The sequence below is a fragment of the Oncorhynchus masou genome, chromosome 13 (genome assembly GCF_036934945.1).
Source record: "Oncorhynchus masou masou isolate Uvic2021 chromosome 13, UVic_Omas_1.1, whole genome shotgun sequence".
Lineage (NCBI taxonomy): Eukaryota > Metazoa > Chordata > Actinopteri > Salmoniformes > Salmonidae > Oncorhynchus > Oncorhynchus masou.
Genome location: NC_088224.1, coordinates 14,087,961 through 14,114,724, shown reverse-complemented (window position 1 = coordinate 14,114,724; position 26,764 = coordinate 14,087,961). Strand labels below are relative to the sequence as shown.

At 42.8% G+C, this 26,764-nt stretch overlaps 1 protein-coding gene across 3 annotated transcripts; it reads left to right on the top strand.

Annotated features, from left to right (window-relative positions):
• The first annotated feature begins 44 nt into the window (after nucleotides 1-44).
• Nucleotides 45-24,701, top strand: LOC135551763 (ATP-dependent DNA helicase Q4-like). Of its 3 annotated transcripts, XM_064982978.1 has the most exons (25): nucleotides 45-141; nucleotides 6,127-6,214; nucleotides 6,339-6,372; nucleotides 6,669-6,769; nucleotides 7,128-7,280; nucleotides 7,484-8,733; nucleotides 8,955-9,054; nucleotides 10,132-10,309; nucleotides 10,704-10,823; nucleotides 12,730-12,894; nucleotides 13,001-13,093; nucleotides 13,405-13,541; nucleotides 13,658-13,741; nucleotides 14,083-14,271; nucleotides 14,618-14,800; nucleotides 15,025-15,223; nucleotides 15,981-16,258; nucleotides 16,535-16,672; nucleotides 16,864-17,215; nucleotides 17,438-17,567; nucleotides 19,457-19,623; nucleotides 19,809-19,971; nucleotides 21,291-21,465; nucleotides 21,847-21,955; nucleotides 23,877-24,701. In XM_064982978.1, exons 2-25 carry the CDS (start codon nucleotides 6,131-6,133, stop codon nucleotides 23,996-23,998), a joined length of 4,704 nt encoding a protein of 1,567 aa, XP_064839050.1. In that variant the 5' UTR covers nucleotides 45-141; nucleotides 6,127-6,130; the 3' UTR covers nucleotides 23,999-24,701. The 3 variants fall into 3 exon arrangements, with proteins under 3 accessions (XP_064839050.1, XP_064839049.1, XP_064839048.1); XM_064982977.1 differs by lacking the exons at nucleotides 45-141; nucleotides 6,127-6,214 and adding an exon at nucleotides 6,905-6,934 and having other exon boundaries at nucleotides 6,343-6,372; XM_064982976.1 differs by lacking the exons at nucleotides 45-141; nucleotides 6,127-6,214; nucleotides 6,339-6,372 and having other exon boundaries at nucleotides 6,685-6,769.
• The last annotated feature ends 2,063 nt before the right edge of the window (nucleotides 24,702-26,764 follow it).

Genomic DNA, 26,764 nt, shown 5'->3' with positions numbered 1-26,764 from the left:
TAGATTACTGCATGTCATTTTAAAGCGCGCTAAAATAGTGGAAACAACATATACTCAGCAGGACATAAAATTCTCCAGGTGTAAGAAGCTGATTTAGGCTCTTTCAAAGCAGCGTTTAGGATTCTTATTGCCAGCAGTCAGGTAAGAAACGTCGAATTTATTTTGCTTGAGATTACGGCGTATTGGGACTTTTTGAACCCACTGTTGTAGCAAAGATGTTTTTAAACGAACCCATTGTTTTGTCTCTCTGTGGTTGTAGCTTGCCTACATTTTAGGGCTGGGCGGTATACTATACAGTATTTTACGATCTACCGGTATTGATGCACGGACGGGATTGTGTTTTTACTTTACTTTCTATAAAAGGTATTTTAATGTTTTATTTATTTTTATGTGATACGCCGCGCGTAACGTCCATTTGTATAGCTTACTTCGCTGCTTGAGTCCTCTCTCAATCAACTCAATTGAAATCAATTCAAATGGCTTTGTTGGCATGGGACACATATTGTAGCGACTCGCACAGACAGCTGTGTGTTATTTTATTAGTTGGTTGTGTTGTACTTACCAGTACCCAGTGTTCGCGGGATCCGACATGCCAATCAACTTGCTATCTGTCAATCACTGGAATGTCTGGAATGTTCTGATGCCGGCCATCCTGGTGGAGTGGTGTGGTTTATTTTTTTATTTTTTTTATAGGGTATCTTTCATTAATTTGGCGTGGGCTACGGCCAAACAGTAGCCTATGTGGAGTTGGGTTAATAAACAGGACATTCGTAAACTGAATTCTGTCAGGACAATTGTTCCTTTATGATCTAGCTAGTTCATTACAATATATTTACATTGCCAAACCAAGTTAAATAGATAATAAACAAAAGCAGACCTGCCAACCCTGTCCAACTTTCTAGAGTAGTAGCGCGCGGTAAATTGGAATTTGGGGGTTTCTTTCCCCCGCACGCTCGTGCACGCGCTGTTTGAGTCTGATCGCAATTCTGGAATTGGACCAAATCAAGTCTATAAAAGGTTGGAATACTTTTCTTTCTTGACAGCATTCAATTTATACAAATGATCAAATTCACTAACAAACTCTAATTAGAAAGAACACACAAAGGGCCTTTATTCTTGGAGTTGTTTTTATTTTATTAAACAAATAACACGTTGTTTGTTTAGGTACAAATGTCTTATCCAATTATAATTTTGTAACTCTATGATAAGAATAACAGATGTTTGAAGCAGAGTATCAGTATGAAATATACATGATATCCATAATAAAAACGAAAAAGCTATGATAGGAAACAGTGGGTGAGAGCAAATATTCTGGCGACCCTCAAATGTTCAGGAAATCATTTCCTAGACAGATTTGCCTGGTAGCTAGCAGATTTAGCCTTATGTAGCTGGGCATTAGGGTAGATTTCACTGTGGCAATCATTGAAACCTTGGTAGAGGGCACTCAGCATGTCTGTACTGGGTTTTGGAAACGAGACTGAATATTCGTTCGCAGTCTTCATTGCATATGACCAATATCCCCAGCATCACGACCGAAAGGTGGGAGTCTCTCTACCTCCCCCCCTCTTTTTGTTTGTTTTCTTTCATTGTGCGGATTTATCTCCAGGCCTGATCAGTGAGCATGTTGACCATACTCTGCTCAAAGGTTGTTGCCTAAGAGTCTAAACTCCTCTTCCACCAGATCAATAGAGGCTCCCTCAGGAATAATCCAGGGAAAGCGTACCATGAAAAAAAAAGTTGTGGGATGAGAATTTGGCAGTCAATGTCAGTGACCACTGCACGATGGAGGAGCACATCTCCAAATGGGAATTTCAGCAACATGTAGTCAGTCTACTGCAAAAAAAAATATACGTTTCTGACACATACATTGTAGGTCTTGGCCCCCAAGTTTAGTTTCTATAGTAGAGGAATGCTTGTCACCTCTCAAACAGGGCCAATCACTAGGGCCAGCTCGCAAGTATTGGCTTTTTAGACACGGTTCCTAATCAACACTTAAAGCGAAATAATTTTGAAAAAACAAATGATCACATAGACAAAGACCGCAAACGGATTGCGTGATCCTCGTAATGTTACGCAGAATTAAATGTATATCACACTCGCACAAATGCGACCAGTTATTTTTCGTAATTGCATTTAATTTCGTTCACTAGCAAATGCGAGTGAACTGCTGGCACTTCAGAGCTCACTGAATGTCCATATTATGTTTGCTAATGTTAGCTTGAAACAATTCGTGTTTACCTTTCCACAACACTGGGTCGAAAAGGGATTTGTCCATGCGTTTACGTACAGTTGACGGTCGGCAAACCCAGCATCACAATAAACAGGAGAAGGGGCAGACACCGGGTAGCTACGTCGAATAATGATGGAGATTAATACACGTCCGTTGACACAACTCCGTACATGTCTGTGTGTTGCAGCTCGAGAATCGGGATGTTAGATTTACTCAGTGGATTTATTTTTCATTAAAATGTAAAAAAAACAAAACAACAAAAAACAGGCCTAATTATTTCTGCGTACTTTTAAACCGGTTCTCGTACCTGCGTACATGGACAGATAATTGCGTAGTTGTTACGCAAAATGCGTGCATATTGGCAGTTCTGCAAAAGTTAAGTAATCAATCAAAAATGAACATTAACATTACACTCCAGTTTCAAAAGAATAGACACATTTCAAGTGACATATTATGGCTATGTACAGTGTTATAATGATATGCAAGAGTACAAAAGGGAAAATAAGTAAACACATGGTTTGTATTTACAATGTTTCTTCACTGGTTGCCCTTTTTTGTGGCAACCGGTCACAAATCTTGATGCTGTGATGACACCGTGGTATTTCACCTAATAGATATGAGAGTTTATCAAAATTGGATTTGTTTTGGAATTCTTTGTGGGTCTGTGTAATCTTGAGGGAAATGCTGATCGTCTCTGATATGGTCATAAATGTGGCAGGAGGTTAGGAAGTGCAGCTCCATTTCCATATAATTTTGTGGGCAGTGTTTTCTCTTGAGAGCCAGGTCTGCCAAGGCGGCATCTCTCAATATCAAGGCCATGCTCACTGAGTCTGTACACAGTCAAAGCTTTCCTTAAGTTTGGGTCAGTCACAGTGGTCAGGTATTCTGCCACTGTGTACTCTCTGTTTAGGGCCAAATAGAATTCCAGTTAGCTCAGTTTTTTGTTAAATTCTTTCCAATTGTGTCAAGTAATTTTCTCATGATTTAGTTGAGTCTAATTGTGTTGCTGGCCTGGGTCTCTGAGGGGTCTGTTTGTGAGCAGAGCCCCAGGACCAGCTTACTTAGGGGACTTGTCTCTAGGTTCATCTCTCTGTAGATGATGGCTTTATGGAAGGTTTGGGGAATCGCTTCCTTTTAGGTGATTATAGAATTGAACGTCTCTTTCCTGGATTTTGATCATTTGCGGATGTTGTGCCTAATTCTGCATGCAGAGTCTCAATTTGGTGTTTGTCCCATTTTGTGAATTATTGGTTGGTGAGGGAACCCAGACCTCACAACCATAAAAAGCAATGGGTTCTATAACTGATTTCATGTAAAAAAATTTAGCCAGATCCTAATTGGTATGTGAAATTTTGTTATTTTTCCATGGCGTAGAAGGCCCTTCTTGCCTTGTCTCTCAGAACTTTCACAGCTTAAAAATCAACAAAGCATGAGAAGACTTTGCCTTTGTTTTGATTTGTTTGTTTGTCAGTTATGTTGTGCAAGGTGAATATGTGGTCTGTCATATGGAAATTTGGTGAACAAAAGCCCATTTGATATTTGCTCGGTACATTGTTTTCACTGAGGAAATGTACAAGTCTGCTGTTAATGATAATGCAGAGGATTTTCCCAAGGTTGCTTTTGACCCATATCCTATGGTAGTTATTGGGGTCAAATTTGTCTCCACTTTTGTGCATTGAGGTGATCAGTCCTTGGTTCCAAATATTGGGGGAGATTCCATAGCTGAGGATTATATATATATATATATATATTATATTATATTATATATATATGTGTGTGTGTGTATAGCCAATTGAAATTTGTGGTATGTATATTTTATTTTACCATCACCACAGGCCTTTTGGGGTTGGAGGGTTTGTATTTTGTCCTGTAGTTCATTCAATGTAATTGGGAAATCCAGTGGGTTCATGTATTCTTTAATAGCTGATTCTAAGATTTGTATTCGATCATGTATATGTTTTTGCTGTTTGTTCTTTGTTATAAAGCCAAAAAGATTGGAGAAGTGGTTTATCCATACATCTCCATTCTGGATAGATAACTCTTCGTGTTGTTTGTTTAGTGTGTTCCAATTTTCCCAGAAGTGTTTACATTGAGCTGATTTCTGACATGCTGTTTCCTCTTTCTCTGTAGTGTTTTTCTGTATTGTTTTAGTGGTTCACCATATTAAAGGTGTTTACTCAGGTTTTCTGTGTCTTTATGATTGTGGTTGGATAGGTTTCTCAATTTGTCATTGTTTAAAATGTTCTTAGGTTGTCTGCTTGACATTTTTTGATTTGATAGGGAAGCTGAGATGTCAAATAATCTGTTAAGGCTTTCTGCTTCACTATGACAGTGACATGTTTTGTCCAGGAAGTTGTCTAAAAGGACTTGAATTTGTTTCCTAGTTGCTTTTTTGGTAGGTTTCTACACTACTTTCCTTCCATCTATAGCATTTCTTAATATTATTCAGTTCCTTTGCCTTTGATGACTTGTGATTTGAGTATTGCTCAGTTCATGATTTTGCTGTGGTCTGATAGGGGTGTCAGTGGGCTGACTGTGAACACTCTGAAGGACTCTGGGTTGAGGTCAGTGATGAAGTAATCTACGGTACTACTGCCAAGAGATGCGCTATAGGTGTACCTCCCATATGAGTCTCCTCGAAGCCTAGCATTGACTATGTACAGAGCTGCAGGACTTGTGACCTGTTTTTGTTGGTTGTTTTGTCATAGTTGTGTATAGAGGGGGTGTATTTGCGAAGGAATGTTGTTCGCTCTCTCTTTTATTTATTTATGTGTGTGTGTGTGTGTGTGTGTGTGTGTGTGTGTTTGTGCGTGTAAAATATTTCCACACAGACCTAGCCTTGTCCCCTGTCACTCAAGGAGCGCATGTGTTGTTCCTCAACCAGAGACACTTGCGTTCAGTTAACATGGTCAATTCAGCAGTATTGATGACTGTTTCTTAGCAAGTTGGCTCTAAATCTTGTTAGCTGCTAATCACTAGCTCGCTATGTACAGTACTGAGTCAGAACAAACGTAATTAGCTATACAGCCTGATAATACCAGTGAATGTTTGTGCAACACTATCTTCTAAATCAAAAAGGAATATGCAAAGCATGAATATGTTAGCAAAATGAAGTAGCTAACAGAACATTTTAATGTAACCAAAGATAATTGGGTCCCCTAGGAAACACTTCTTTGGTTCCTACCCTGTCACAATAACTCCTCCCTGGCATTTTCATTCGTTATCATGTCAAACACGATTTAAAACGCCCACTATTATAATCTGACTATAGAATTAGAATAATCATATTTCCATGATGCCAACAGTTCACCCGATTGTTTTGCTCTAAATCGCAATTGCAACATTTGGTAAAAAATAAGGCCTATAGGTGTGGAAATTATCAAATGAGTGCAGGAAATACAGAAATTGATAAACAATTTGTTTTGGTTGAATAGAACAGTATAAAACAATCAGAAATGGAGAAAGACCCATTGAATTCACTTAGCATGTATGTGTTGCCACCCGAGGATCACTCACTACTCATAAAGAACATGGAGAAATTATTTTATTATTAAAAAACATAAAATACCATCATACCGCCATTTAAAAAAGTATATATATATATATACATACATACTGTATGGTATTTTGGCCATATCGCCCAGACCTACTAAATTTTCACTCCAAGTCTCATATGTGGCTCTTGTTTGAAATAATAGTTCGCTACTTTACGTTTTATAATGAATGATAGCATTGTCTGACTTGCAGTTTTACTGTCATGAGAGCCAGCTGTTTAGATACAGTTGAAATCCCTGACGGACTAGCTCGATAACTTGCACAAACTCTAACATTTGAAATCGCTGGCGATTTTTATAATATTGCTTATTTTTCATTTCAACAAATGTTGATGCCTACAGAGTGATGGATCGATACAATGATGTGAAGATTCTTCTGAAAACCTGGGAGCAGTCATTTGTTCAAGAACATCAAAGAAAGCCCAACAAGGTACTATATCTAGCTAGCCAACTATCTATAGGTAATTAGCTATTCAATTATCATGTATTACTAACCAGAGACCTACATTAACTAACTCGTATAGTCTTTCTCACTGTTGTGTCCTATTATTCAGGCTGATATTGACGGAGCCCCAGAAGAGGCTAAAGGTAAGTGCATGCCAATATTTTAACTGGCTGAAAAATCAGATCTGAAACACAGGGGAGAAATGTTGCTGCTCTCAGGCTTGTGTTCATTGGTTATCACCATAGCAAAACATTTTGTAACCGATTTTAAAATATGAATAAAAAAAATAAAAAAAGTTTCTTATGGGACAAATTCAGGTAGGTCCCTCCCTGTTTTGGCCGGTTTGCTGCCTACTGAGGACTCAGGTAGTCTTCTATAATTCATTTCAGTTACTAAAATGCATTGCTTTGAGTTTTGTGTTTCTGCATGTGTTTCACAGAGCTCTACAAAGAATATCGAACACTCAAGCAAGCAAAAGAAAACAGCAACAATGGGCATACAGACCCAACACCTACCACACAGACTCAGTCATCTGAGAAGGTAGGTTATGTTCAGTGTCAGCCACAGTTATTAGTTAACTGTGTTTTAAAGGGGCAATATGTGATTTTCTTTCATACATTTTGACTTTTAAATGAATGATAATAAATACCCATTTACCGCTTTATTAACCGAAAGGTTGCTGGATCGAATCCCCGAGCTGACAAGGTAAACATCTGTTGTTCTGCCTCTGAACAAGGCAGTTAACCTACCGTTCCCCAGTAGGCAGTCATTGAAAATAAGAATTTGTTCTTGACTGACTTGCCTAGTTCAATACATTATTATTTATTTATTACATTATTATTTATTTTTTTGTTGTTGTTGAAGAATGCCCCTTTTTTTAAATGTTTTCTCTTTGAAGGAATCCGATTGCTGGGGCACTCACCTGAACCGTAAGAGCATGCCGGTGGCTGCTCCCAAACTGACGCTGACGCCCAAGGACAAGGAGTCCCTCCAAGCCTCGGCCCAGTACTTTGGCATGAAGCTCAAGTCAAACCTGGGTGCTCTAACAAAGGTACAGTGTCTGTGTAGTTTGGCTGTGTCTCGTTCCACACGTTGTTTTTTGCAAACTCTGTTGCATACATTTGATTTTGCATCCTGTTAGTATAAATTGCAAACTGCAATTGCTAGTTAATGTGATGATGGAGATGTGGGGAATTTGGACCTCTGCCATTTTGAATATATACATTTTTTTCCTGCGCTATAAACTGTTTCTAGGAGAGACCGGTTTCTCTGAAGAAGTCGTTCACGCCACGTCGAACACCTCTGAAGTCCTGGAAAGACGGCCAGAGCCCAAACCCTGCAGCTGGTGCTGCAGGCAGCGATACACTGCTATCCCCTCTGCTAAAGCCAGCCAACACACGTCCACACCTCCTGGCCTGTCCAGTGCAGACAGGGACAGAACACCCACAGCAGCCCTTTGAGCCAATACCAGCCTTCACGCCCTCCATGCTGTGGTCTCCTGCAGCGGGGGCATCCTCATCAGACAGACCGGCAGGAAGTAGGGCCCAGCAGCTCAGACAGACCTTCACCAAGAGGTTATCCTCTGTAGACAGCAGCTGGCTCGAGAGATGTCAGGTGTTTGACGAGGTGGGTGTCGCGGAGAAGCCGGTTGTGGGTAATTTGTCTCTCGCCGTGGAGTCGGCGGTAGATTCACCACAGGCCAAAGGGGGAGGTGTTGGCGAGGGAGAGAACCCAGGACGTGCCGCCAGTTCCTTTGTCATACCTTCCATGCAGAATGAAGGGACAACTCTCCTGGGGGAGAGGGCTTCCAAGAGGACCATGCCACAGGCTCTGCCTTTTTCAGATGAGCAACAGCCCAACATTGGTTGTGGCGTAACGTCTGCAGCAGTCCCAGCCAGTCTGCGGTCCACTGGACAACACTCCTCATTGGGGTCTGGCTCCAGAGAGGGAGAGGATGGAGAAACCAGACCAGGTCTCAGAGGACAGGCCGAGGGCGGAACGTCAGAAGAGACAGCCATCGGCGCCACCACCGCCAAGACATCTCCAGCCAGGGCCAGAAAGGGAAGGGTTGAAGAGGAGGCGGAGGTGTCGACGCAGCCACCACAGAAGGCCGAGGGTGATGAGCTGCGGCCGGAGAAGAAAGGAAGGAAGAAAAGGGGCAAAAAGAGGCAAAGGGACCACGACACAGATGGAGAGAACCCTGACGACACAGATGGAGAGAACCCTGACGACACAGAGAAAGAGGGGGCGGTGAAAAAGAGGAGAACCAGAAAGGTTACAGAGGCTACAGTTGATGGCAGGAGTCCCAAAAAAGTCCCCAGAGTGAGGAAGAAGAAGGCTCAGACGGGTGATGGAAATGCTAGCGAGCAGGGGAATGGTGATGTCACAGAGAAGGAAGCAGTGAAGCAGAAACCAAGGGTTCCACAGGAGAACCTCCTAGGAGAGGTGGATGAGGAAGATGTCAAAGCTGCCAGGAACAGAGGGAGCAACACTATGAGACCTAAGTGGGTTATACTCTATTACCCTTGGACTACTAAATATTTCAACAAACAATATTATTTAGATTTACAAATTGATCTATGCGCTCTTGAGAGCCCCTTTTTTAAATACATATTCCTCATTGACTGTAATTGTCATAACTATCTTATTTTTAATAATCTAATTGTTTTGTATTTATGCAATTAAAAAAAATAAAAATAAATCTTCTTTCTCACCATCTGTCCAGACCCACCAAGAACTCGGACTGTAACTTTGTAAAGATCAACCTGAAAAATAAGTCTCATGTCAAAGGATACGCATGTAGGGGCGCTGGCCTACGGAAGCAGGTAAGGAAACTAGTATGGTTGGTACATAAGGTGCATTCAGAAACTATTCAGACCCCTTGACTTTTTCCACATTTTGTTACGTTGCAGCCTTATTCTAAAATGTATTAAATCTTTTTTTTTTTTTCCTTCATCAATCTACACACAATACCCCAATGTATAAAAAATTGAAGTCACATAAGTATTCAGACCCTTTACTCAGTACTTTGTTGAAACACCTTTGGCAGCGATTACATGCTCGAGTCTTCTTGGGTATGATGCTACAAGCTTGGCACACCAGTATTTGGGGAGTTTCTCCCATTCTTCTCTGCAGATCCTCTCAAGCTCTGTCAGGTAGGATGGGGAGCGTCGCTGCACAGCTATCTTCAGGTCTCTCCAGAGATGTTTGATCGGGTTCAAGTCCAGGTTCTCGCTGGGCCATTCAAGGACATTCAGAGACTTGTCCCGAAGCCATTCCTGCGTTGTCTTGGCTGTGTGCTGAGGATCGTTGTCCTGTTGGAAGGTGAACCTTTGCCCCAGTCTGAGGTCTTGAGCGCTCTGGAGCAGGTTTTCATCAAGGTTCTCTCTGTACTTTGCTCTGTTCGTCTTTGCCTTGATCCTGACTAGTCTCCCAATCCCTGCTGCCGAAAAACATCCCCACAGCATGATTCTGCCACCACCATGCTTCACCGTAGGGCTGGTGCCAGGTTTCCTCCAGATGTGACTCTTTGCATTCAGGCAAACTCCAATCGGGCTGTCATGTGCCTTCTTACTGAGGAGTGGCTTCCGTCTGGCCACCTACAATAAAGGCCTGATTGGTGGAGTGCTGCAGAGATGGTTGTCCTTTTGGAAGGTTCTCCCATTTCCACAGAGGAACTCTGGAGCTCTGTCAGTGACCATCGGGTTTCTAATACCTGCTTTTGCTTTGTTGTTAAGGCTTATTGTGTATACAATTGAATCCATTTTAGAATAAGGCTGTAACGTAACAATGTGGAAAAAGTCAAGGGTTCTGAATACTTTACAGCATACAGTCCTTGTCTAGGAAGACAGTATGTGTATATATGATATCAGCACATTTTATCCTGTTTTTCTCTGTTTCAGTTGACCATGGAGAAGTTCCAGCTAAAAGGGGAGAGGTTTGGAGGACCGGACTCGCGGTTTAGAGGGGGAAGAGGCAGAGGAGGGTTTAGAGGTGGCTTCGGAGGGTTCAATCGTCCAGGGGACACCTGCTTCAAGTGTGGAGGCACAGGACACTGGGCTATGAACTGCAAGGGCAGAGGTGAGCGGTCACAGCACAGACAGAACATGGCGTGTGACGACTGAAGCTGTGGTAGATAAATTGGCTTGTTTCCATGAGTGGTTCTTCAGAAACTAATTTCATTGACCACATCACGCTTGTCTTTACTACGTTGATGCATAAGAAATACTGTGCTAAAATGTTTTCTTTGATGCACCTGGGGTCTGTTGAGTAAGGTGCAACATTACAGAACATTCAGTTCAGAAATGTATTTTTGTCAACAGATCTGATTAGCTGTCCTTTAAATGTGCAAGAGGCATTTTCAGCTTTTGAACGCTTCTCCTTACTGAATACATCCCTGTATCCTGTGAATGTTTTATATATTGAATCTAATATATAACCCCAATTTAACCTGTTTTGCCCTTCCTGTTTCTAGTTGCAGCTCCAGTAGACAGTGCTGCTGCTGATGAGGCGTCTGCGGTTGAGGAGCCCTTCGAACTGCCAACCTTGGAAGAAGTTGCCCGGGCAACGGGAACTCTGCGTTCCGAGCCTCGGGGTATGCTATTGTCACCCCTTCTGGCGACGAGATCTACATCAGTGAAAATGTTGAGGCAGGCAGATTCTCCCCCCAATCAAAATATACCCAAGGGTGCCCCCCAAATGGCACCCTATTCCTTATATAGTGTAATACCTTTGTCCTTAGCCCTATGTGCGATGGTCAAGAGTAGGGCACTATTAAGGGAAAAGGGTGCCATTTCGGACATATAACAGTGCATTTGGAAAGTTTTCAGTCCCCCTAGACTTTTTCCACCTTTTGCTACATTACAGCCTTATTCTAAAATGCATTAAATAAACAATTTTCCTCGTCCAGCTACACACGATACCCCATAATGACAAAGCGAAAACAGGGTTTTAGAAAATGTTGCATATTTATTAAAAATGTAAAACAGATACCTTATATAAATAAGTATTCAGACCCTTTGCTATAAGACTTGAAATTGAGCTCAGGTGGGGCATCCTGTTTCCCTTGATCATACTTGATGTTTCTACAACTTGATTGGAGTCTACATGTGGTAAATTCAACTGATTGAATTTAGGCACACACCTGTCTATAAGGTCCCATAGTTGACAGTGCATGTCAGAGCAAAAACCAAGCCATGAGGTCGAAGGAAATGTCCCTAGTGCCCCGAGACAGGATTGTGTCGAGGCAGAGATCTGGGGAAGGGCACCAAAACATTTCTACAGCGTTGAAGGTCTCCAAGAACACAGTGGCCTCCATCATTCTTAAACGGAAGAAGTTTGGAACCACCAAGACTTCCTAGAGTTTGACCCCCGGCCAAACGTAGCAATTGGGGGAGAAGGGCATTTAGTTAGGGAGGTGACCAAGAACCCGATGGTCACATCTCCCATTCTTCTCTGCAGATCCTCTCAAGCTCTGTCAGGTAGGATGGGGAACGTCACTGCACAGCTATTTTCAGGTCTCTCCAGAGATGTTTGATCAGGTTCAAGTCCGGGCTCTGGCTGGGCCACTCAAGGACATTGAGACTTGTCCCGAAGCCATTCCTGCGTTGTCTTGGCTGTGTGCTTAGCGTCGTTGTCCAGTCGGAGGTCCTGAGCACTCTAGAGCAGGTTTTCATCAAGGATCTCTGTACTTTGAACCGTTCATCTTTGCCTTGATCCTGACTAGTCTCCCAGTCCCTGCTGCTAAAAAACATCCCCACCATGGGGATGGTGCCAGGTTTCCTCCAGAAGTGATGCTTGGCTTTCAGGCCAAAGAGTTCAGTCTTGGTTTCAAAAGACCAGAGAATCTTGTTTCTCATGGTCTGAGAGTCTTTTAGGGCCTTTTGGCAAACGCCAAATCTAGCTGTCATGTGCCTTATTGAGGAGTGGCATCCGCCTGGCCACTACAATAAAGGCCTGATTGGTGGAGTGCTGCAGAGATGGTTGTCCTTCTGGAAGAGTCTTCCATCTCCAGAGGAACTCTGGAGTTCTGTCAGAGTGACCATCGGGTTCTTGGTCACCTCCCTAACCAAGGCCCTTCTCCCCCAATTGCTACGTTTGGCCGGGGGTCAAGCTCTAGGAAGAGTCTTGGTGGTTCCAAACTTCTTCCAAAAGGTCAAAGAGCTCATTCTTACCCCCCTGCAATTCTCTCACGCCGTTTACTTCCTCCCAGTTCCCTGCCCATAACAACTGATTTAGATTCAGTTTCTCCCGACTTCAATTCAAACCTCAGTCATAATGAACTCCACGCCAAAGCAGACTCCAGACCAGTGGAGGAGGAACTAATTAATGACATCTGTGTACATGAGGTCCCCCTGTCTATATGTGGGTCCCAAATGACACCCTATTCCCTTTTAATGATGCGTTACTTTTGACCAGGGCCTATAGGGCTCTGGTCAGAAGTAGTGTACAGTAATAGGGTGCCATTTCGGATGCATACTATGTCGATCTCATTATTACAGTGGCGCCCCCCATTGTTAAAGAGGAGAATGAGGGTCTGGGGGAGAAGCAGGAGGATGGTGGTGATGAGATCTTGTTGAATGTGATCAGGCCGGATTACGAGCGCCTGCTCCCTCCGCCCCCCATGCAGCCCCTCTACCCCTTAGGGGAGGACGGCAAAGTACAAGGTACCCCGTTTTTAAAATTATTAATGAATGAATCTAAACGAATCAATCAACCAGTACAGTATAATTTATACTCCTTTTGACTTCCAACTAAATTTTGTTTCTGCAGCTGTGCCCTCTGAAGTTAATGAAGCACTTAAAGACTTTGGGTACAAGTCTTTCAGACCAGGGCAGGAACAGGCCATCATGAGAATTCTATCAGGTATGCAGGACGACGATGAAACTGTGTTTCCTTTACTGTATCTCAGTTAAGGGATTTACATGAGAAGATGTACAGATCCTGTAAGTTGCTCTGGATAAGAATGTCTGCTAAATTACTCCAACAAATGTAATGACTAAATGTAAGTAGTTGCTTTCCCATATGTATGTTTCTTGTTGTTTGTTACAAGCAGGGCTCCCACCCACTTTCACTCCCTGTGTGGTGTCTTGGGGGGGGTAAGGAGCTGAACAAATGACACATTTACTCTGCAAGATAGAATATAACTTTGTCCGTCGTTTTTCTATTCTCTCCAGGTCTGTCCACGCTAGTGGTGCTCTCTACGGGCATGGGCAAGTCTCTGTGCTACCAGCTGCCTGCCTACCTCTATGCCCGGAGGTCGAACAGTATCACTCTGGTGGTGTCTCCTCTGGTGTCTCTTATGGATGATCAGGTACTGCCCCATATCTGTAGCCCCTAGTTATACAACACCTTATTGATACAGACATTGTCTTGTGAATGTCTCAAAATAAGTGATATTACTGAAAGCAAATGATTTTGTCTCCTTAGCTTTCTGGACTCCCATCCAAGCTGAAAGCGGCTGCCATTCACTCCAATATGTCTAAAAAACAGAGAGAGGTTGCCATTGAGAAGGTACTGTTATCCTCTTTCAATCCGCTTAGTTAAACTATGCTCTATCTAGGCCTAAACCTTAGCGTTTTAGTGTTTTTGTGTAATGTTTAACTGCATTGATCATTTTTGTTTCCTGCATTAGACTTCTATAGCTGTCAGGGATATTTTTGTTGTTCTGTGTGTGTGTGTGTGTGTGTGTGTGTGTGTGTGCCTTCAGGTGCACATTTGTATGTGTTGTGTGATACCATGAAGATGCCACTACAAGGATGACAGTCATAATTCCATTGCTGTTGATGTCTTGTCGTCATGTAGATCACAATGGATAAAGTTTTCTGCTTTGTGTGTGTGTGTGTGTCCTCCAGGTTAAGGCAGGTGAGGTCCATGTCCTGCTCCTGTCCCCTGAGGCATTGGTAGGTGGAGGTCACTCTGGCTCTGGCTGTCTTCCCCCAGCTGACCAGCTCCCCCCGGTGGCCTTCGCCTGTATCGACGAGGCCCACTGTGTCTCAGAGTGGTCACACAACTTTAGGCCTTGCTACCTGCGTCTCTGCAAGGTGAGCTCTGATGACCACTTCATTCATATTTACCTCTATCCTGACCCACCATTTGGGAGACACTTGTATTAAAGGCAAGGGGAGTTTTTTTCCCCAAAACACTTGCTTCTTTAGAATGAGCCTGTCTCTCACCATAGCTGTAGATGGCTAGGCCGTGCGTGCCGTTCTACCCCTCAGAGTGGAAGAGTCCTGTACGTCTCTTTGACCAACTGGGTTTTATTCTAGGTTGTCAGTGCACCACAATAATTTTAGCTTGCTGAGCTAAAGACCTAGATCCTCAGGTCTTAGGCCAGATTGCTGAACACACGAGCAGGGTTCACCAAACCACCTCCATTCCATCTCCTAGGTGTTGAGGGACCGTCTGGGCGTGCGTTGCCTGTTGGGTCTGACTGCCACTGCCACCCTGTCCACAGCCCTGGACATCGCTCAAAACCTGGGCATCACTGACCAGGACGGTGTTGCTGTCCGCTCAGCCGCCGTGCCTAACAACCTGCAGCTGTCTGTCTCCATGGACCGAGACAAGGACCAGGTAGGGTACATGCCAACCACTAGACCAGGTAGGGTACATGCCAACCACTAGACCAGGACCAGGTAGGGTACGTACCAACGACGCACACAAACAATGGAGTTTGCAATTTAATCCAATTTCATTGGTTCCATTGTGCCAGGAAAGCCCAATCAAGCACAGCTAAAGTATTTGAAAGCAAACAAATGGAATTTGAACCCAGGTCTGATGCTGTGTCTCCTGTCCAGGCCCTGGTGTGGCTGCTGAAGGGTGAGCGGTTTGGGTCTCTGGAGTCCGTCATCATCTACTGCACCAGGAGAGAGGAGACGACCCGTATATCTGCCCTGCTCAGGACCTGCCTGCAGGGGGTGCTGTTGAAGGAGTCTAACCGTACAGCTAGTCAGGTGGCAGATGACAACCCTGTAGGGAAGAAGAAGAAAGCTTTGGGTACCTGTCTGTCTGGGTTTGCCTGGAGCTGGGTTGATTGTGATGTTTATATTTATCAACTGGGTGGTTAGAGCCCTGATTGCCTGACAGCCGTGGTATATCAGACAGTATATCACGGATATGACAACATTTATTTTTACTGCTCTAATTCCGTTGATAACCAGTTTATAATAGCAATAAGGCACCTCGTGGGTTCATGGTATATGGTCAATATACTACGATGCGTTGTGCCTAAGAACAGCCCTAAGCCGTGGGAGATTGTTTTTATATTTAACCTTTATTTAACTAGGCAAGGCTGTTAAGAACAAATTCTTATTTACAATGACAGCCTAGGAACAGTGGGTTAACTGCCTTGTTCAGGAGCAGAACGACAGAATTTTACCTTGTCAGCTCGGGATTTGATCCAGCAACCTTTCGGTTACTGTCCCAACGCTCTAACCACTAGGCTACCTGGCCCCCTCGTGCCTTATTGCTTCAATATTTTATTGGGATGTTGATATTCACAGAAGTTTAGGTAAAGGGCTGAATCCTGTCTTGAATCATACATTGATGACAAAGGGAGACTAGGAATTTTGGAAACTGGACAATTTGCATTGCTCTGATGCCGTTGTCAAAAAGTCTCATCAAAGTGCTAGGATAAGTTTTCCCTTCTAGATCATATTGAATCGGATTATATAGATATGCTCGATCAGCATTCCTACTCTGAGATGCTCTGTGACTATGGGCCCTGACACCTCTCTCTGCTGTCTGCCCTCAGCCAGGAAGAAGATCCGTAAGCCTCTGAAGTGGATGGCTGAGTCCTACCATGCTGGCATGTCATCCTCTGAGCGCCGTCGCGTCCAGAACAACTTCATGTGTGGTGAGCTGCGAGTGGTGGTCGCCACGGTAGCCTTCGGCATGGGCCTGGACAAGTCGGACGTGCGCGGCATCGTGCACTACAACATGCCCAAGAGCTTTGAGAGCTACGTGCAGGAGATCGGGAGGGCAGGGAGAGATGGGGAACCGGCCCACTGTCATCTCTTCCTGGATCCTGAGGTTCTGTCTCCTATCACCTTTTTCAGTCGTTATTTATTTCATAGTGTTTATTTACTTTTCATCCAAATTCAAATGTGTTTTCATGACAACGTCTAGTACGTAATAGTCACGTGATTAATGGATATTTGGCGAGTAGTGTACAGTGGCTGTGCTACAATCATTTTCTTCAAATTATTAGGTTATTCACAAATAAATCTATTATTCAATAGCGTGCCAAGACATATGTGTATGCTCATTATGTTGATTAATCCTACGTTCTTGCTGGTGGTGTTGTAGGGAGGGGACCTGCATGAGTTGCGGAGGCACATCTATGCCGATACGGTGGACTACTATACTGTGAAGAAGATAGTGCAGAAGGTGTTTCCTCCCTGCAGGTGCAGACAGATCCAGCAGAACCAGCAGGACCTAGCCAGGGTAATGTTGGTATACTTACATATTCAACTTTTTCTTCCCTTCTCTCGGTCTACAATCATCACACATTAACAGCCTATGACCATTATGTGAACCCCAATTTAATCTTTAGGATTAACAGTTTTTTTTAAACAAGATGTATCAGGCACAAACCAAACAGTATTTACATTTTTTAAATTCTAACCATGTCTTAGACTCAGGAGGAGGTTGATGACTCCGAGATGATGGAACTGATGGACACCTGTGACGAGAACCCAGTTGAAACACCGGAACACACAACAGAGACTGGTCAGAACACCCCTGTCGAGCAGTTGGAACAGGCCAAAGTTCCTACTGAGGATGTATCAACTTTTCAACCACTGGACGGGGAGCAGAAACACCCACCAGAGTCAAGTGTTCCATTTCCCCAGAGAGGGGATGGCGAACATGAAGAGGAGGAGCAGACAGGGGGAGGTGATGATTGGCCCACGACAAGGGTGTGTCACACCCATGAGAGGGCCATACCTATGCAGGACACTGTGGAAGCCCTGGACATCACTGAGGAAGGTAGGTACCTCACTACTGAACACAAGACAGGTGAAATATTTTCGCTTGTATAGTTGTCTTAAGGATCAGAAAACAGTAAATATATAATTAGAATGATATCCGACTTTTAATTCAGCTTTTTTTTTTGTCAAGACCAGTGAGTCTCCCGCCTTTTCTTCAGATATCAAACTGTATTATACAATAGACTTAAAATGATATAACTTCTATCACTGTGTCTGTCAGGTTTGGAGACTCTGCTGTGCTATCTGGAGCTGCACCCTCAGCAGTGGGTAGAGCTGCTCCACCCCACCCTCTCCACCTGTAAGATGGTCTGTTACAACGGCCCGCATCAACTCCGCAAACTCACCAAAATGTAGGACATCACAAAACCAGGGTCATAGAAAAATGTGTTTAGAAGTTTTGGAGTTTGAGTTTCTTATTTGACAAGTTCTGCACAGTCACTCAACACCTGGCCAGTCTGTTACAGTAGACAGTTTAGCTGTACCATACAGAGTCAAGTTTGCTGGGTTGTGTTTTTATATGTAGGTGTGTGTTTCATACTTGTGATGTTGTTTTGGTCCAGTAAAGGCAGCGGGACATGTGAGCGGTTTGGTGTTTTCATGTACAGGCAATAGATGACTAATGTTTACAATGTACTTAAACTGTTTTTGTGTAGGTAAGTAATGTTTACAGCACCAGTCAAAAGTTTGGACACACCTACTCATTCAAGGGTTTTTCTTTATTTTGACTATTTTCTACATTGTAGAATAATAGTGAAGACATCAAAACTATGAAATCATGTAGTAACCAAAAAAGTGTTAAACAAAACAAAATGTATATTTTATATTCTTCAAAGTAGCCACCCTTTGCCTAGATGACAGCTTTGCACACTCTTGGCATTCCCTCAACCAGCTTCACCTGGAATTAATTTCCAACAGTTTAAGGACTTGCCACATATGCTGAGCACTTGTTGGCTGCTTTTCCTTCACTCTGCGGTCCAACTCATCCCAAACCATCTCAATTGGGTTGAGGTCAGGTGATTGTGGAGGCCAGGTCATCTGATGCAGCACTCCATCACTCTGCTTCTTGGTCAAATAACCCTTACACATCCTGGAGGTGTTTTGGGTCATTTTCCTGTTGGAGAAACAAATTATAGTCCCACTAAACTCAAACCAGATGGGATGGTGTATCGCTGCAGAATGCTGTGGTAGCCATGCTGGTTAAGTGTGCTTTTGAATTCTAAATAAATCACTAACAACCTCACCAGCAAAGCACCATCACACCACCTCCTTTATGCTTCACAGTGGGAACCACTCATGCAGAGATCATCCATTCTCCAACTCAGCGTCTGACAAAGAGGGAGGTTGGAACCAACTCAAATTTTGACTCATCAGAACCAAATGACAGATTTCCACCAGTCTAATGTCCATTGCTCGTGTTTCTTGGCCCAACCAAGTCTGTTCTTATTGGTCTCCTTTTAGTAGTGCTTTCTTTGCAGCATTTAGGCCATGAAGGCCTGATTCACCCAGTCTCCTCTGAACAGTTGATGTGTCTGTTACTTGAACTGTGAAGCATTTATTTGGGCTGCAATTTGAGGCTGGTAACTCTAATGAACTTCTCCTCAGCAGCAGAGAACTCTGGGTCTTCCTTTCCTGTGGCGGTCCTTGTAAGAGCCAGTTTCATCATAGCGCTTGATGGTTTTTACGACAGCGCTTGAAGAACCTTTCAAAGTTCTTAATGTTCTGGATTGACTGACCTTCATGTCTTTAAAGTAATGATGGACTGTCATTTCTCTTTGCTTATTTGAGCTGTTCTTGCCATAATATGGACTTGGTATTTTACCAAATCCATCTTCTGTATACCCCCCCTTACCTTGTCACAACACAACTGATTGGCTCAAACTCATTACAAAGGAAATAAATTCCACAAATGATCTTTTAACAAGGCACACCTGTTAATTGAAATGGATTCCAGGTGACTACCTCATGAAGATGGTTGAGAGAATGCCAAGAGTGTGCAAAGCTTTTATCAAGACAAATGGTGGCTACTGTGAAGAATCTAAAATCTAACTTTTTTGGGGGGGGTTACTACATGATTCCATTTGTGTTATTTCATAGTTTTCATGTCTTTGTTCTATAATGTAGAAAAGTCAAAATAAAGAAACTCTTGAATGAGTAGGTGTGTCCAAACTTTTGACTGGTACTGTATGTTGAGGGGTGGAATCAGCATGGTGATGATGGATATGTGCCGTTTGATTGGCAGCTGCCCACCTGTTGCCGTAGTGTTAGCCCGAAAACGGCTGGCAGGGGAGAGAGTGGAGACCTGTGATTCGGTCGACTTTGATGTGGTGGAGGTGGCAGACACTATGGGCTGGCAGCTGGGTCTGGTGAAGAGAGGCCTCAGACAACTACAGTGGGCCACAAACAGAGGTGTGTTTTTATAGTTAAAAAATGCAAACTACAGTGGAGCATAGTCAAAGATGAGTACGATTACAAATATAATATTATTTCCTACAGAATTTAAAGTGTGCCTGTGTGAGTGTTACATTTGGATAAAAGAGGTAAATAATTATACATTTCCAATCTACATATCATACATCTCCTGTCTTCTCCAGGAGTCTTGGTGGAGTTCTCCAACCTGTCCTTCTACTTCCGTTCCTACGGTGATTTGACCCCGGATGAGATGGACCGTGTGTGTGAGTTCCTGCATGGCAGGGTGGTGGCCCAGGAGAGGACCAAACTGTACCAGCTCAAAGCCTGCTTCAAGGCCTTCCGCAGGTCAGCAACAACCTACACTACACCAGTATTCAGAACTCATACCAACACTAGGTTACACTACACCAGTATTCAGAACTCATACCAACACTAGGTTACACTACACCAGTATTCAGAACTCATACCAACACTAGGTTACACTACACCAGTATTCAGAACTCATACCAACACTAGGTTACGCTACACCAGTATTCAGAACTCATACCAACACTAGGTTACACTACACCAGTATTCAGAACTCATACCAACACTAGGTTACGCTACACCAGTATTCAGAACTCATACCAACACTAGGTTACACTACACCAGTATTCAGAACTCATACCAACACTAGGTTACACTACACCAGTAAAAAATATGACAATATAGCCAATTTTGACTGCAGCTGGCATATCTAAGGGGAAAACAAAGTTAGCCTACAGGACAAGACTCACTACACCAGTATTAACCTGCCAACACTAGGTTACGCTTACACTAATCCTTTGGAACAAAAACTATTTGATGGAAAGGTTGTATCTAAGGCTGAGTTTACAAAGGCAGCCCTATTCTGATGTTCTGCCCACCATAAGAACTTACCAACACTAGGCAATATTCAGGCCTTTTGTTTATTTTGGACGCTACACCAGTGTTCAGAACTCTACTTCCATCGACATTTCATAGGTGCTTTTTCAGAACTGTATTTTTAGTATACTATAATCCATCACTTTCCCTTTGAACTCATCTGTTATGTCTGTTCAGAACTTTGAGAGCAGTCCCAATGGACTATTCACAACTCATACCAACACTAGCTAACCAGTATTCACAACTCATACCAACACCAGGTTACACTACACCAGTATTCAGAACTCATACCAACACTAGGTTACACACCAGTATTCACAACTCATACCAACACTAGGTTACACACCAGTATTCACAACTCATACCAACACTAGTTACGCTCACCAGAACTCATACCAACACTAGGTTACACTACACCAGTATTCAGAACTCATACCAACACTAGGTATTCAGAACTCATACCAACACTAGGTTACGCTACACCAGTATTCAGAACTCATACCAACACTAGGTTACGCTACACCAGTATTCAGAACTCATACCAACACTAGGTTACGCTACACCAGTGTTATAGCAACAAATGTGACCGTAGACACATCCTGAATTTCATGGCTTTGTAGGGCCATTATTGGAGCGGTTAACACAATGGTGCTTGAAGTATGTTTAAGACATTGATATTTATACACATTGTGTGTATTAGCCTTAACTTGGAAAGGTCTCTGCCTGCATTGAGTTCTGCCACACTGTATGTCTCTCTGCAGCGTTGCATTCAAGAGCTGCAGTGTCTGTACGGACAAGCTGGACGAGAGCAGAAGCCTGAAGCTGAAAGGGCTTCTGGGGGATTACTTTGATAAGAGGAGAGAACTGGATCTGAGCAGGAAGTTCCAGGAGGAGAAGGATGGCGAGGACGAGGAGGAGCTGTTGTTGAAATGCAAGGTTCGTCTGTCCTAAAAATTTCCTGATGGTTTTTACCAAGTGTAAGTGAAGCTAATGGCTTTAGCGAATTCTAAATGTAATAAAGTACCCGTATAATGAATGACCTAATAGAGATGAATCTGGTAAGAACAGGACTTTCCCATTTAGAGTAATGTAGTGAGTTTACAATATTTCTACTTTATATTGTATGTCCTTGAAGTTTAAACTATACTTTTTTACGTGTAATTGTTCTGTTTTTACTGTATGTGGATTGTGTAAATGATTTTGTCTAAATTCTGTTTGTTGTTGTCAGCACCATTTCACCAGGTCAGACTCCTGCCTGGTACATGTAAATGTGCTATGCCAATAAAGGTGATTCTGATGGCTTTTGTTGGTCTTCAGATGAAGGACTTCGAGGGTCAGATCAGAGCAGATATTCAGAGTTTCCTGGGCAACCGCAGTGATGAGAAGTTCTCTGGCAGAGCCGTCGCTAGAATATTCTTTGGAATTGGTGAGTTTTCCTTTTTTTTTTTTTTTTTTTTTTGCAAACATCCAGAACTACTTCAGTGTCTAATGGTACAGTATGCTGGCTCCTTGTCACTAGGGGGGGTGGCTTGTTTAGTGACATGTGTCTGAACTGTATGGGCTCAGTCGTGCCAGTCAGTTTTATGCAGTCAGTGATGATCATTGATTTTCAATTTGTGTTACATTGTCCAACTTGAGCCTACATGATCTAAGGTCATGCAGTCCACTGCACCAACTGCACCCTGAAGCCACTGCAGGAGGTTCATTCATTTAGTGTTTTTGCTTGACCCACTCGAACGTGGTCAAAGACGTGACTGAAACTGGAACCAACTTTGTGGCCTTGACTCATAGCTACACTACAATAGTGTAGGCCTAAGAGTATAGAGTGTGATATTTAATTTCTCTGTCTAACCTATTGATTGTAGACATATGTTTTCAGTGTGAGGGTGTGATACAGAGCTGGGGTTGATAAAAGTTTATTTAGTGTGACGGATCAGCTAGTCTGAAACACCTTAACAAAGTCGAGAGAGAAATGAACAGACCGGAGGCAGTGGTTGTGGTTCCTTTTCTTTTGGATTTTCTCTAAACAGATTTTCTTTCACCTAAACAAAATAATTCCAGTACAAGGTAGCGTCCATCGCTGAAACGGCATTCAAAAATAAAAAGGTACATAAACTAAACGGCCGTGGCCAAAAAAACAACAAACGGCTCCCCTGGTCTTTAGACTATCGTCTACACGTCATATTTACAGGGGGAACGCTTCACTCGATCTATAGCCTGCCTTGTTTAACATAGAGCCAAGGTGCGTCAGATGAAGAAGCTTTCTCTGAGGTAGCAATGTCTGACGTCCTCACAGGTCCCCGTGTCTGCTTCCAATCCCACCGAGCTCATCTCCCGTCACACCGAAATAGAGGGTGACGCCAAACCAATCAGTGGGCCCAGGTGTGTACTAATTGGCTTTACACTGAGTAGCTGTCCCCTGAGGAGGGTGCTGCCGTATCTTCCCCCGGCTGGTCACTGAAACCTATAAACAATGGCTGCTATATTGACACTGCCAAGTTTAAATAAGACTTGTTTTTAGAAAGCCGCTTTAGTAAGTCAACTGGAACGCCCCCTATGGTGTCAGTAAGTCAACTGGAACGCCCCCTATGGTGTCAGTAAGTCAACTGGAACGCCCCCTATGGTGTCAGTAAGTCAACTGGAACGCCCCCTATGGTGTCAGTAAGTCAACTGGAACGCCCTCTATAGTGTCAGTAAGTCAACTGGAACGCCCTCTATAGTGTCAGTAAGTCAACTGGAACGCCCCCTATGGTGTCAGTAAGTCAACTGGAACGAACGCCCTCTATGGTGTCAGTAAGTCAACTGGAACGCCCCCTATGGTGTCAGTAAGTCAACTGGAACGCCCTCTATAGTGTCAGTAAGTCAACTGGAACGCCCCTATGGTGTCAGTAAGTCAACTGGAACGGTGTCAGTAAGTCAACTGGAACCCTCTATGGTGTCAGTAAGTCAACTGGTGTCAGTAAGTCAACTGGAACGCCCCTATGGTGTCAGTAAGTCAACTGGAACGCCCTCTATGGTGTCAGTAAGTCAACTGGAACGCCCCTATGGTGTCAGTAAGTCAACTGGAACGCCCTCTATGGTGTCAGTAAGTCAACTGGAACGCCCTCTATGGTGTCAGTAAGTCAACTGGAACGCCCTCTATGGTGTCAGTAAGTCAACTGGAACGCCCTCTATGGTGTCAGTAAGTCAACTGGAACGCCCTCTATGGTGTCAGTAAGTCAACTGGAACGCCCTCTATGGTGTCAGTAAGTCAACTGGAACGCCCTCTATGGTGTCAGTAAGTCAACTGGAACGCCCTCTATGGTGTCAGTAAGTCAACTGGAACGCCCTCTGTCTTTTGTTTTCAGGGAGTCCATGTTACCCAGCTCAGACCTTCGGCAGGGACAAGAGATACTGGAGAAAATACATCCAATTTGATTTTAATGAAATCATCCGCTTTGCTATTCAGGAGATCATTCGACTCAAATGATGAAATACCTACTCTATTTAAAAAATGTAAAAAAGTATATAACGTTTTAAAAAATATATAAAAATACATCTTACCTCGGCTGCAACCATTAACATTTTTTTATCATTTATAAATGGCTGTTTTATGGTGTGGTTTCTGTATTTTTGTTTGTTTGGTGTACTGTACATTTCATGTAATGTTTGTATGCCAATTTAATAAAATGTATCTTGTACGAAATGTAAGAGTAAGTGCTTGATGTTATTGAAACTTGTGTATGCTCAGAACATTTTGAAGGTTGAAAAAGGTTCTGGGTCTATGTTTGACTGAGTTTTACAGTATGGGTCAAGTGCATTACATTATTATAGTAGCTACACTACCGTTCAAAAGTTTGGGGTCACAGAGTTCTAGGCAGAGTTCCTCTGTCCAGTGCCTGTGTTCTTTTGCCCATCTTAATCTTTTATTTTTATTGGCCAGTCTGAGATATGGCTTTTTCTTTGCAACTCTGCCTAGAAGGCCAACATCCCGGAGTCGCCTCTTCACTGTTGACGTTGAGACTAGTGTTTTGCGGGTAGTATTTAATGAAGCTGCCAGTTGAGGACTTGTGAGGTGTCTGTTTCTCAATGTGTGTTTATTTTATTATCTGGAAAAAATAATAACCATTTGAGAAATTGTACAGCTGTATTTCTTTCTTTTATAACTCAAGATAATAAACCTTATCTCTTTGTCGACTGTGAACTTTGTCAGGTAGCATGCATTCACTGTATGGAGAGCTATGTTCATATGCTTGCAGTCCCTGGCAACCATGTTGTATGGGAGAGGGTTACGTGTGAAACAATACATTAGAAATAGGAAGTTCAAATTTTGTCTATGGGAATTGTCGTGGCAAAATGTGAATTAATGTGTATTATAATAATGTCATTTTTTAAGATGTTATAAAAACCATTTTATCAGATGACTGTTCTTTGATAATGTCACGCTATAATTTTAAGGCTGACCGGTCACAGATTCACTATATAGGATCTTGCTGATACAGGTCAGCGGTGATCCTCTAGACCAGGGTGGGTAATTCCAGTCCTCATGGGCCTGCTTGGTGTCAGTTTTGCCCCAGCTAACACACCTGACTCCAATAATCACCCAGTCATGATATTCAGTTTAGATTGCAATGTGAATAATCAGCTGTGTTTGCTAGGGATGGAGAAAAAGTGTGACACCAATCAGGCCCCAGAGGACTGGAGTTGCCCACCCCTGCATAGGGGGTTGGCCCACGTGGGGGGAAATGTTGACATGCAAGACAATGGCGCAGCACACTTTCCAGAAAACAGTCTCTTTCAAACTAGGGATTTTGGCTCTTTGGGTTAAAACAGTAATTCTGCTCATAGGTTATGAATGTATGAACTACACATTGACACACCCAGCCCAAAGCAGGAGGTTTAAAAAATAAAAATACTAAGTAGTTTCCAAAGAACTGGAGCATGTCTTTTTAAGTTGATTTAAACTTACAATACAGACATTTTGTAACTCTATTGTTTTGTTACAATAACATACCATACTCAATATTTTCAAGCTGTTGCTACAAAAGTATATTTACAAATGTAATCTTCTTTTTGGTGCAATTAGCATATTTCTTTGTTTCTCTCCAACTACAAAAAAAAACTACAACTTCAGATCCAATTGCATAACAGAGAATTCATTAGGGAGCAATGCTCTCATCTCAATAAGCTCTCTCTCTCTGCAGAATTAGACACTTATCCACATTTTATACAAATGTTAAATTGAGTAGTTGCTCCAAAAGTCCATCTTTAAAAAACATTTAAAGAGTAACTCTACTCCAACTATCTTTTGGACTTGTTTTCATTAGTCCACTTAATAGAGTTACAAAATGTCTTGCATGTCAGCAGTCAAGTTCTCAAGTTATTGGCCTTTCAAAAAACGGTGTCACCGGCCACATCCTGATGGCGCGAAATGTTTTTGGGGCAATTGGTTGCATTTTTAAAGTTACAACAGAGAAAAGCGACCAACATTTTAAATAAAAAGTCATTAGTACCAAAAAAAATGGCACTATTTTCATAGGAAGGCAAAAGAGGCAGTGCTCCAGCACCCTTAGGGCCCTATCTGTTCATGTGCCTGATGTTCAGAGTATAAGAGCAGTGAGAGAGACTACTGCCTCCTGGGAGATTTTGTTCCAGGTATTGTATGTCTGATTAAACTGCGTTGGCCTAGATAACAAGATATGTTTGGCTGTTTCTTTTTACAGGCTTAAGGAAGAGGTTTAGATGGACTTTTTCAACAGCTGGGCGAGAGGATGACCTTTATCATAAACTTACCCAGTTCTCTTTGACCTGTATGAGCAAGCTACTCTTTCTCAGACCTGTCTTTTAAACTTTTGGGGGGGGACACTCTTGAAAACAACATGGTGCATCTGAAGAGATTTCATCCTGCAAAATGTATTAAAAGTTGAGTAGGGCCAGGAGTTAATCTTAGCCATGGTCAGGAACAAGTATTGGTCCTAAATATGAAACCCCTTCATCCAGTCACACGGTCAGTGCATATGTTGAATGACGTCCATGGAAAGTACGTTTAGCCCACAGAATGATTATACATGGAGAATGGGGCCTCTGAATTGATTCATCAGTCAACGTCCTCCACTATGTTGGCTGTTTCAAAAAATATATCAATCAATTTAATGTAACAGTGTACATTTTTTACAAAAAGGTTCTGTAGAAATGCGTTTGTTTTTACGCTGTCGGTAATGGTTAGTGTTGCATCATGTTTATTAATTTTCCCAAT

Excerpts from the sequence above, each read along its gene's own strand:
- LOC135551763 (XM_064982978.1), top strand. The coding sequence starts at position 6,131 with ATGGATCGATACAATGATGTGAAGATTCTTCTGAAAACCTGGGAGCAG. Across the intron at positions 15,224-15,980 it reads GAAGAAGAAGAAAGCTTTGG|CCAGGAAGAAGATCCGTAAG; the intron begins GTACCTGTCTGT and ends GTCTGCCCTCAG. Across the intron at positions 21,956-23,876 it reads TAGAATATTCTTTGGAATTG|GGAGTCCATGTTACCCAGCT; the intron begins GTGAGTTTTCCT and ends TTTTGTTTTCAG.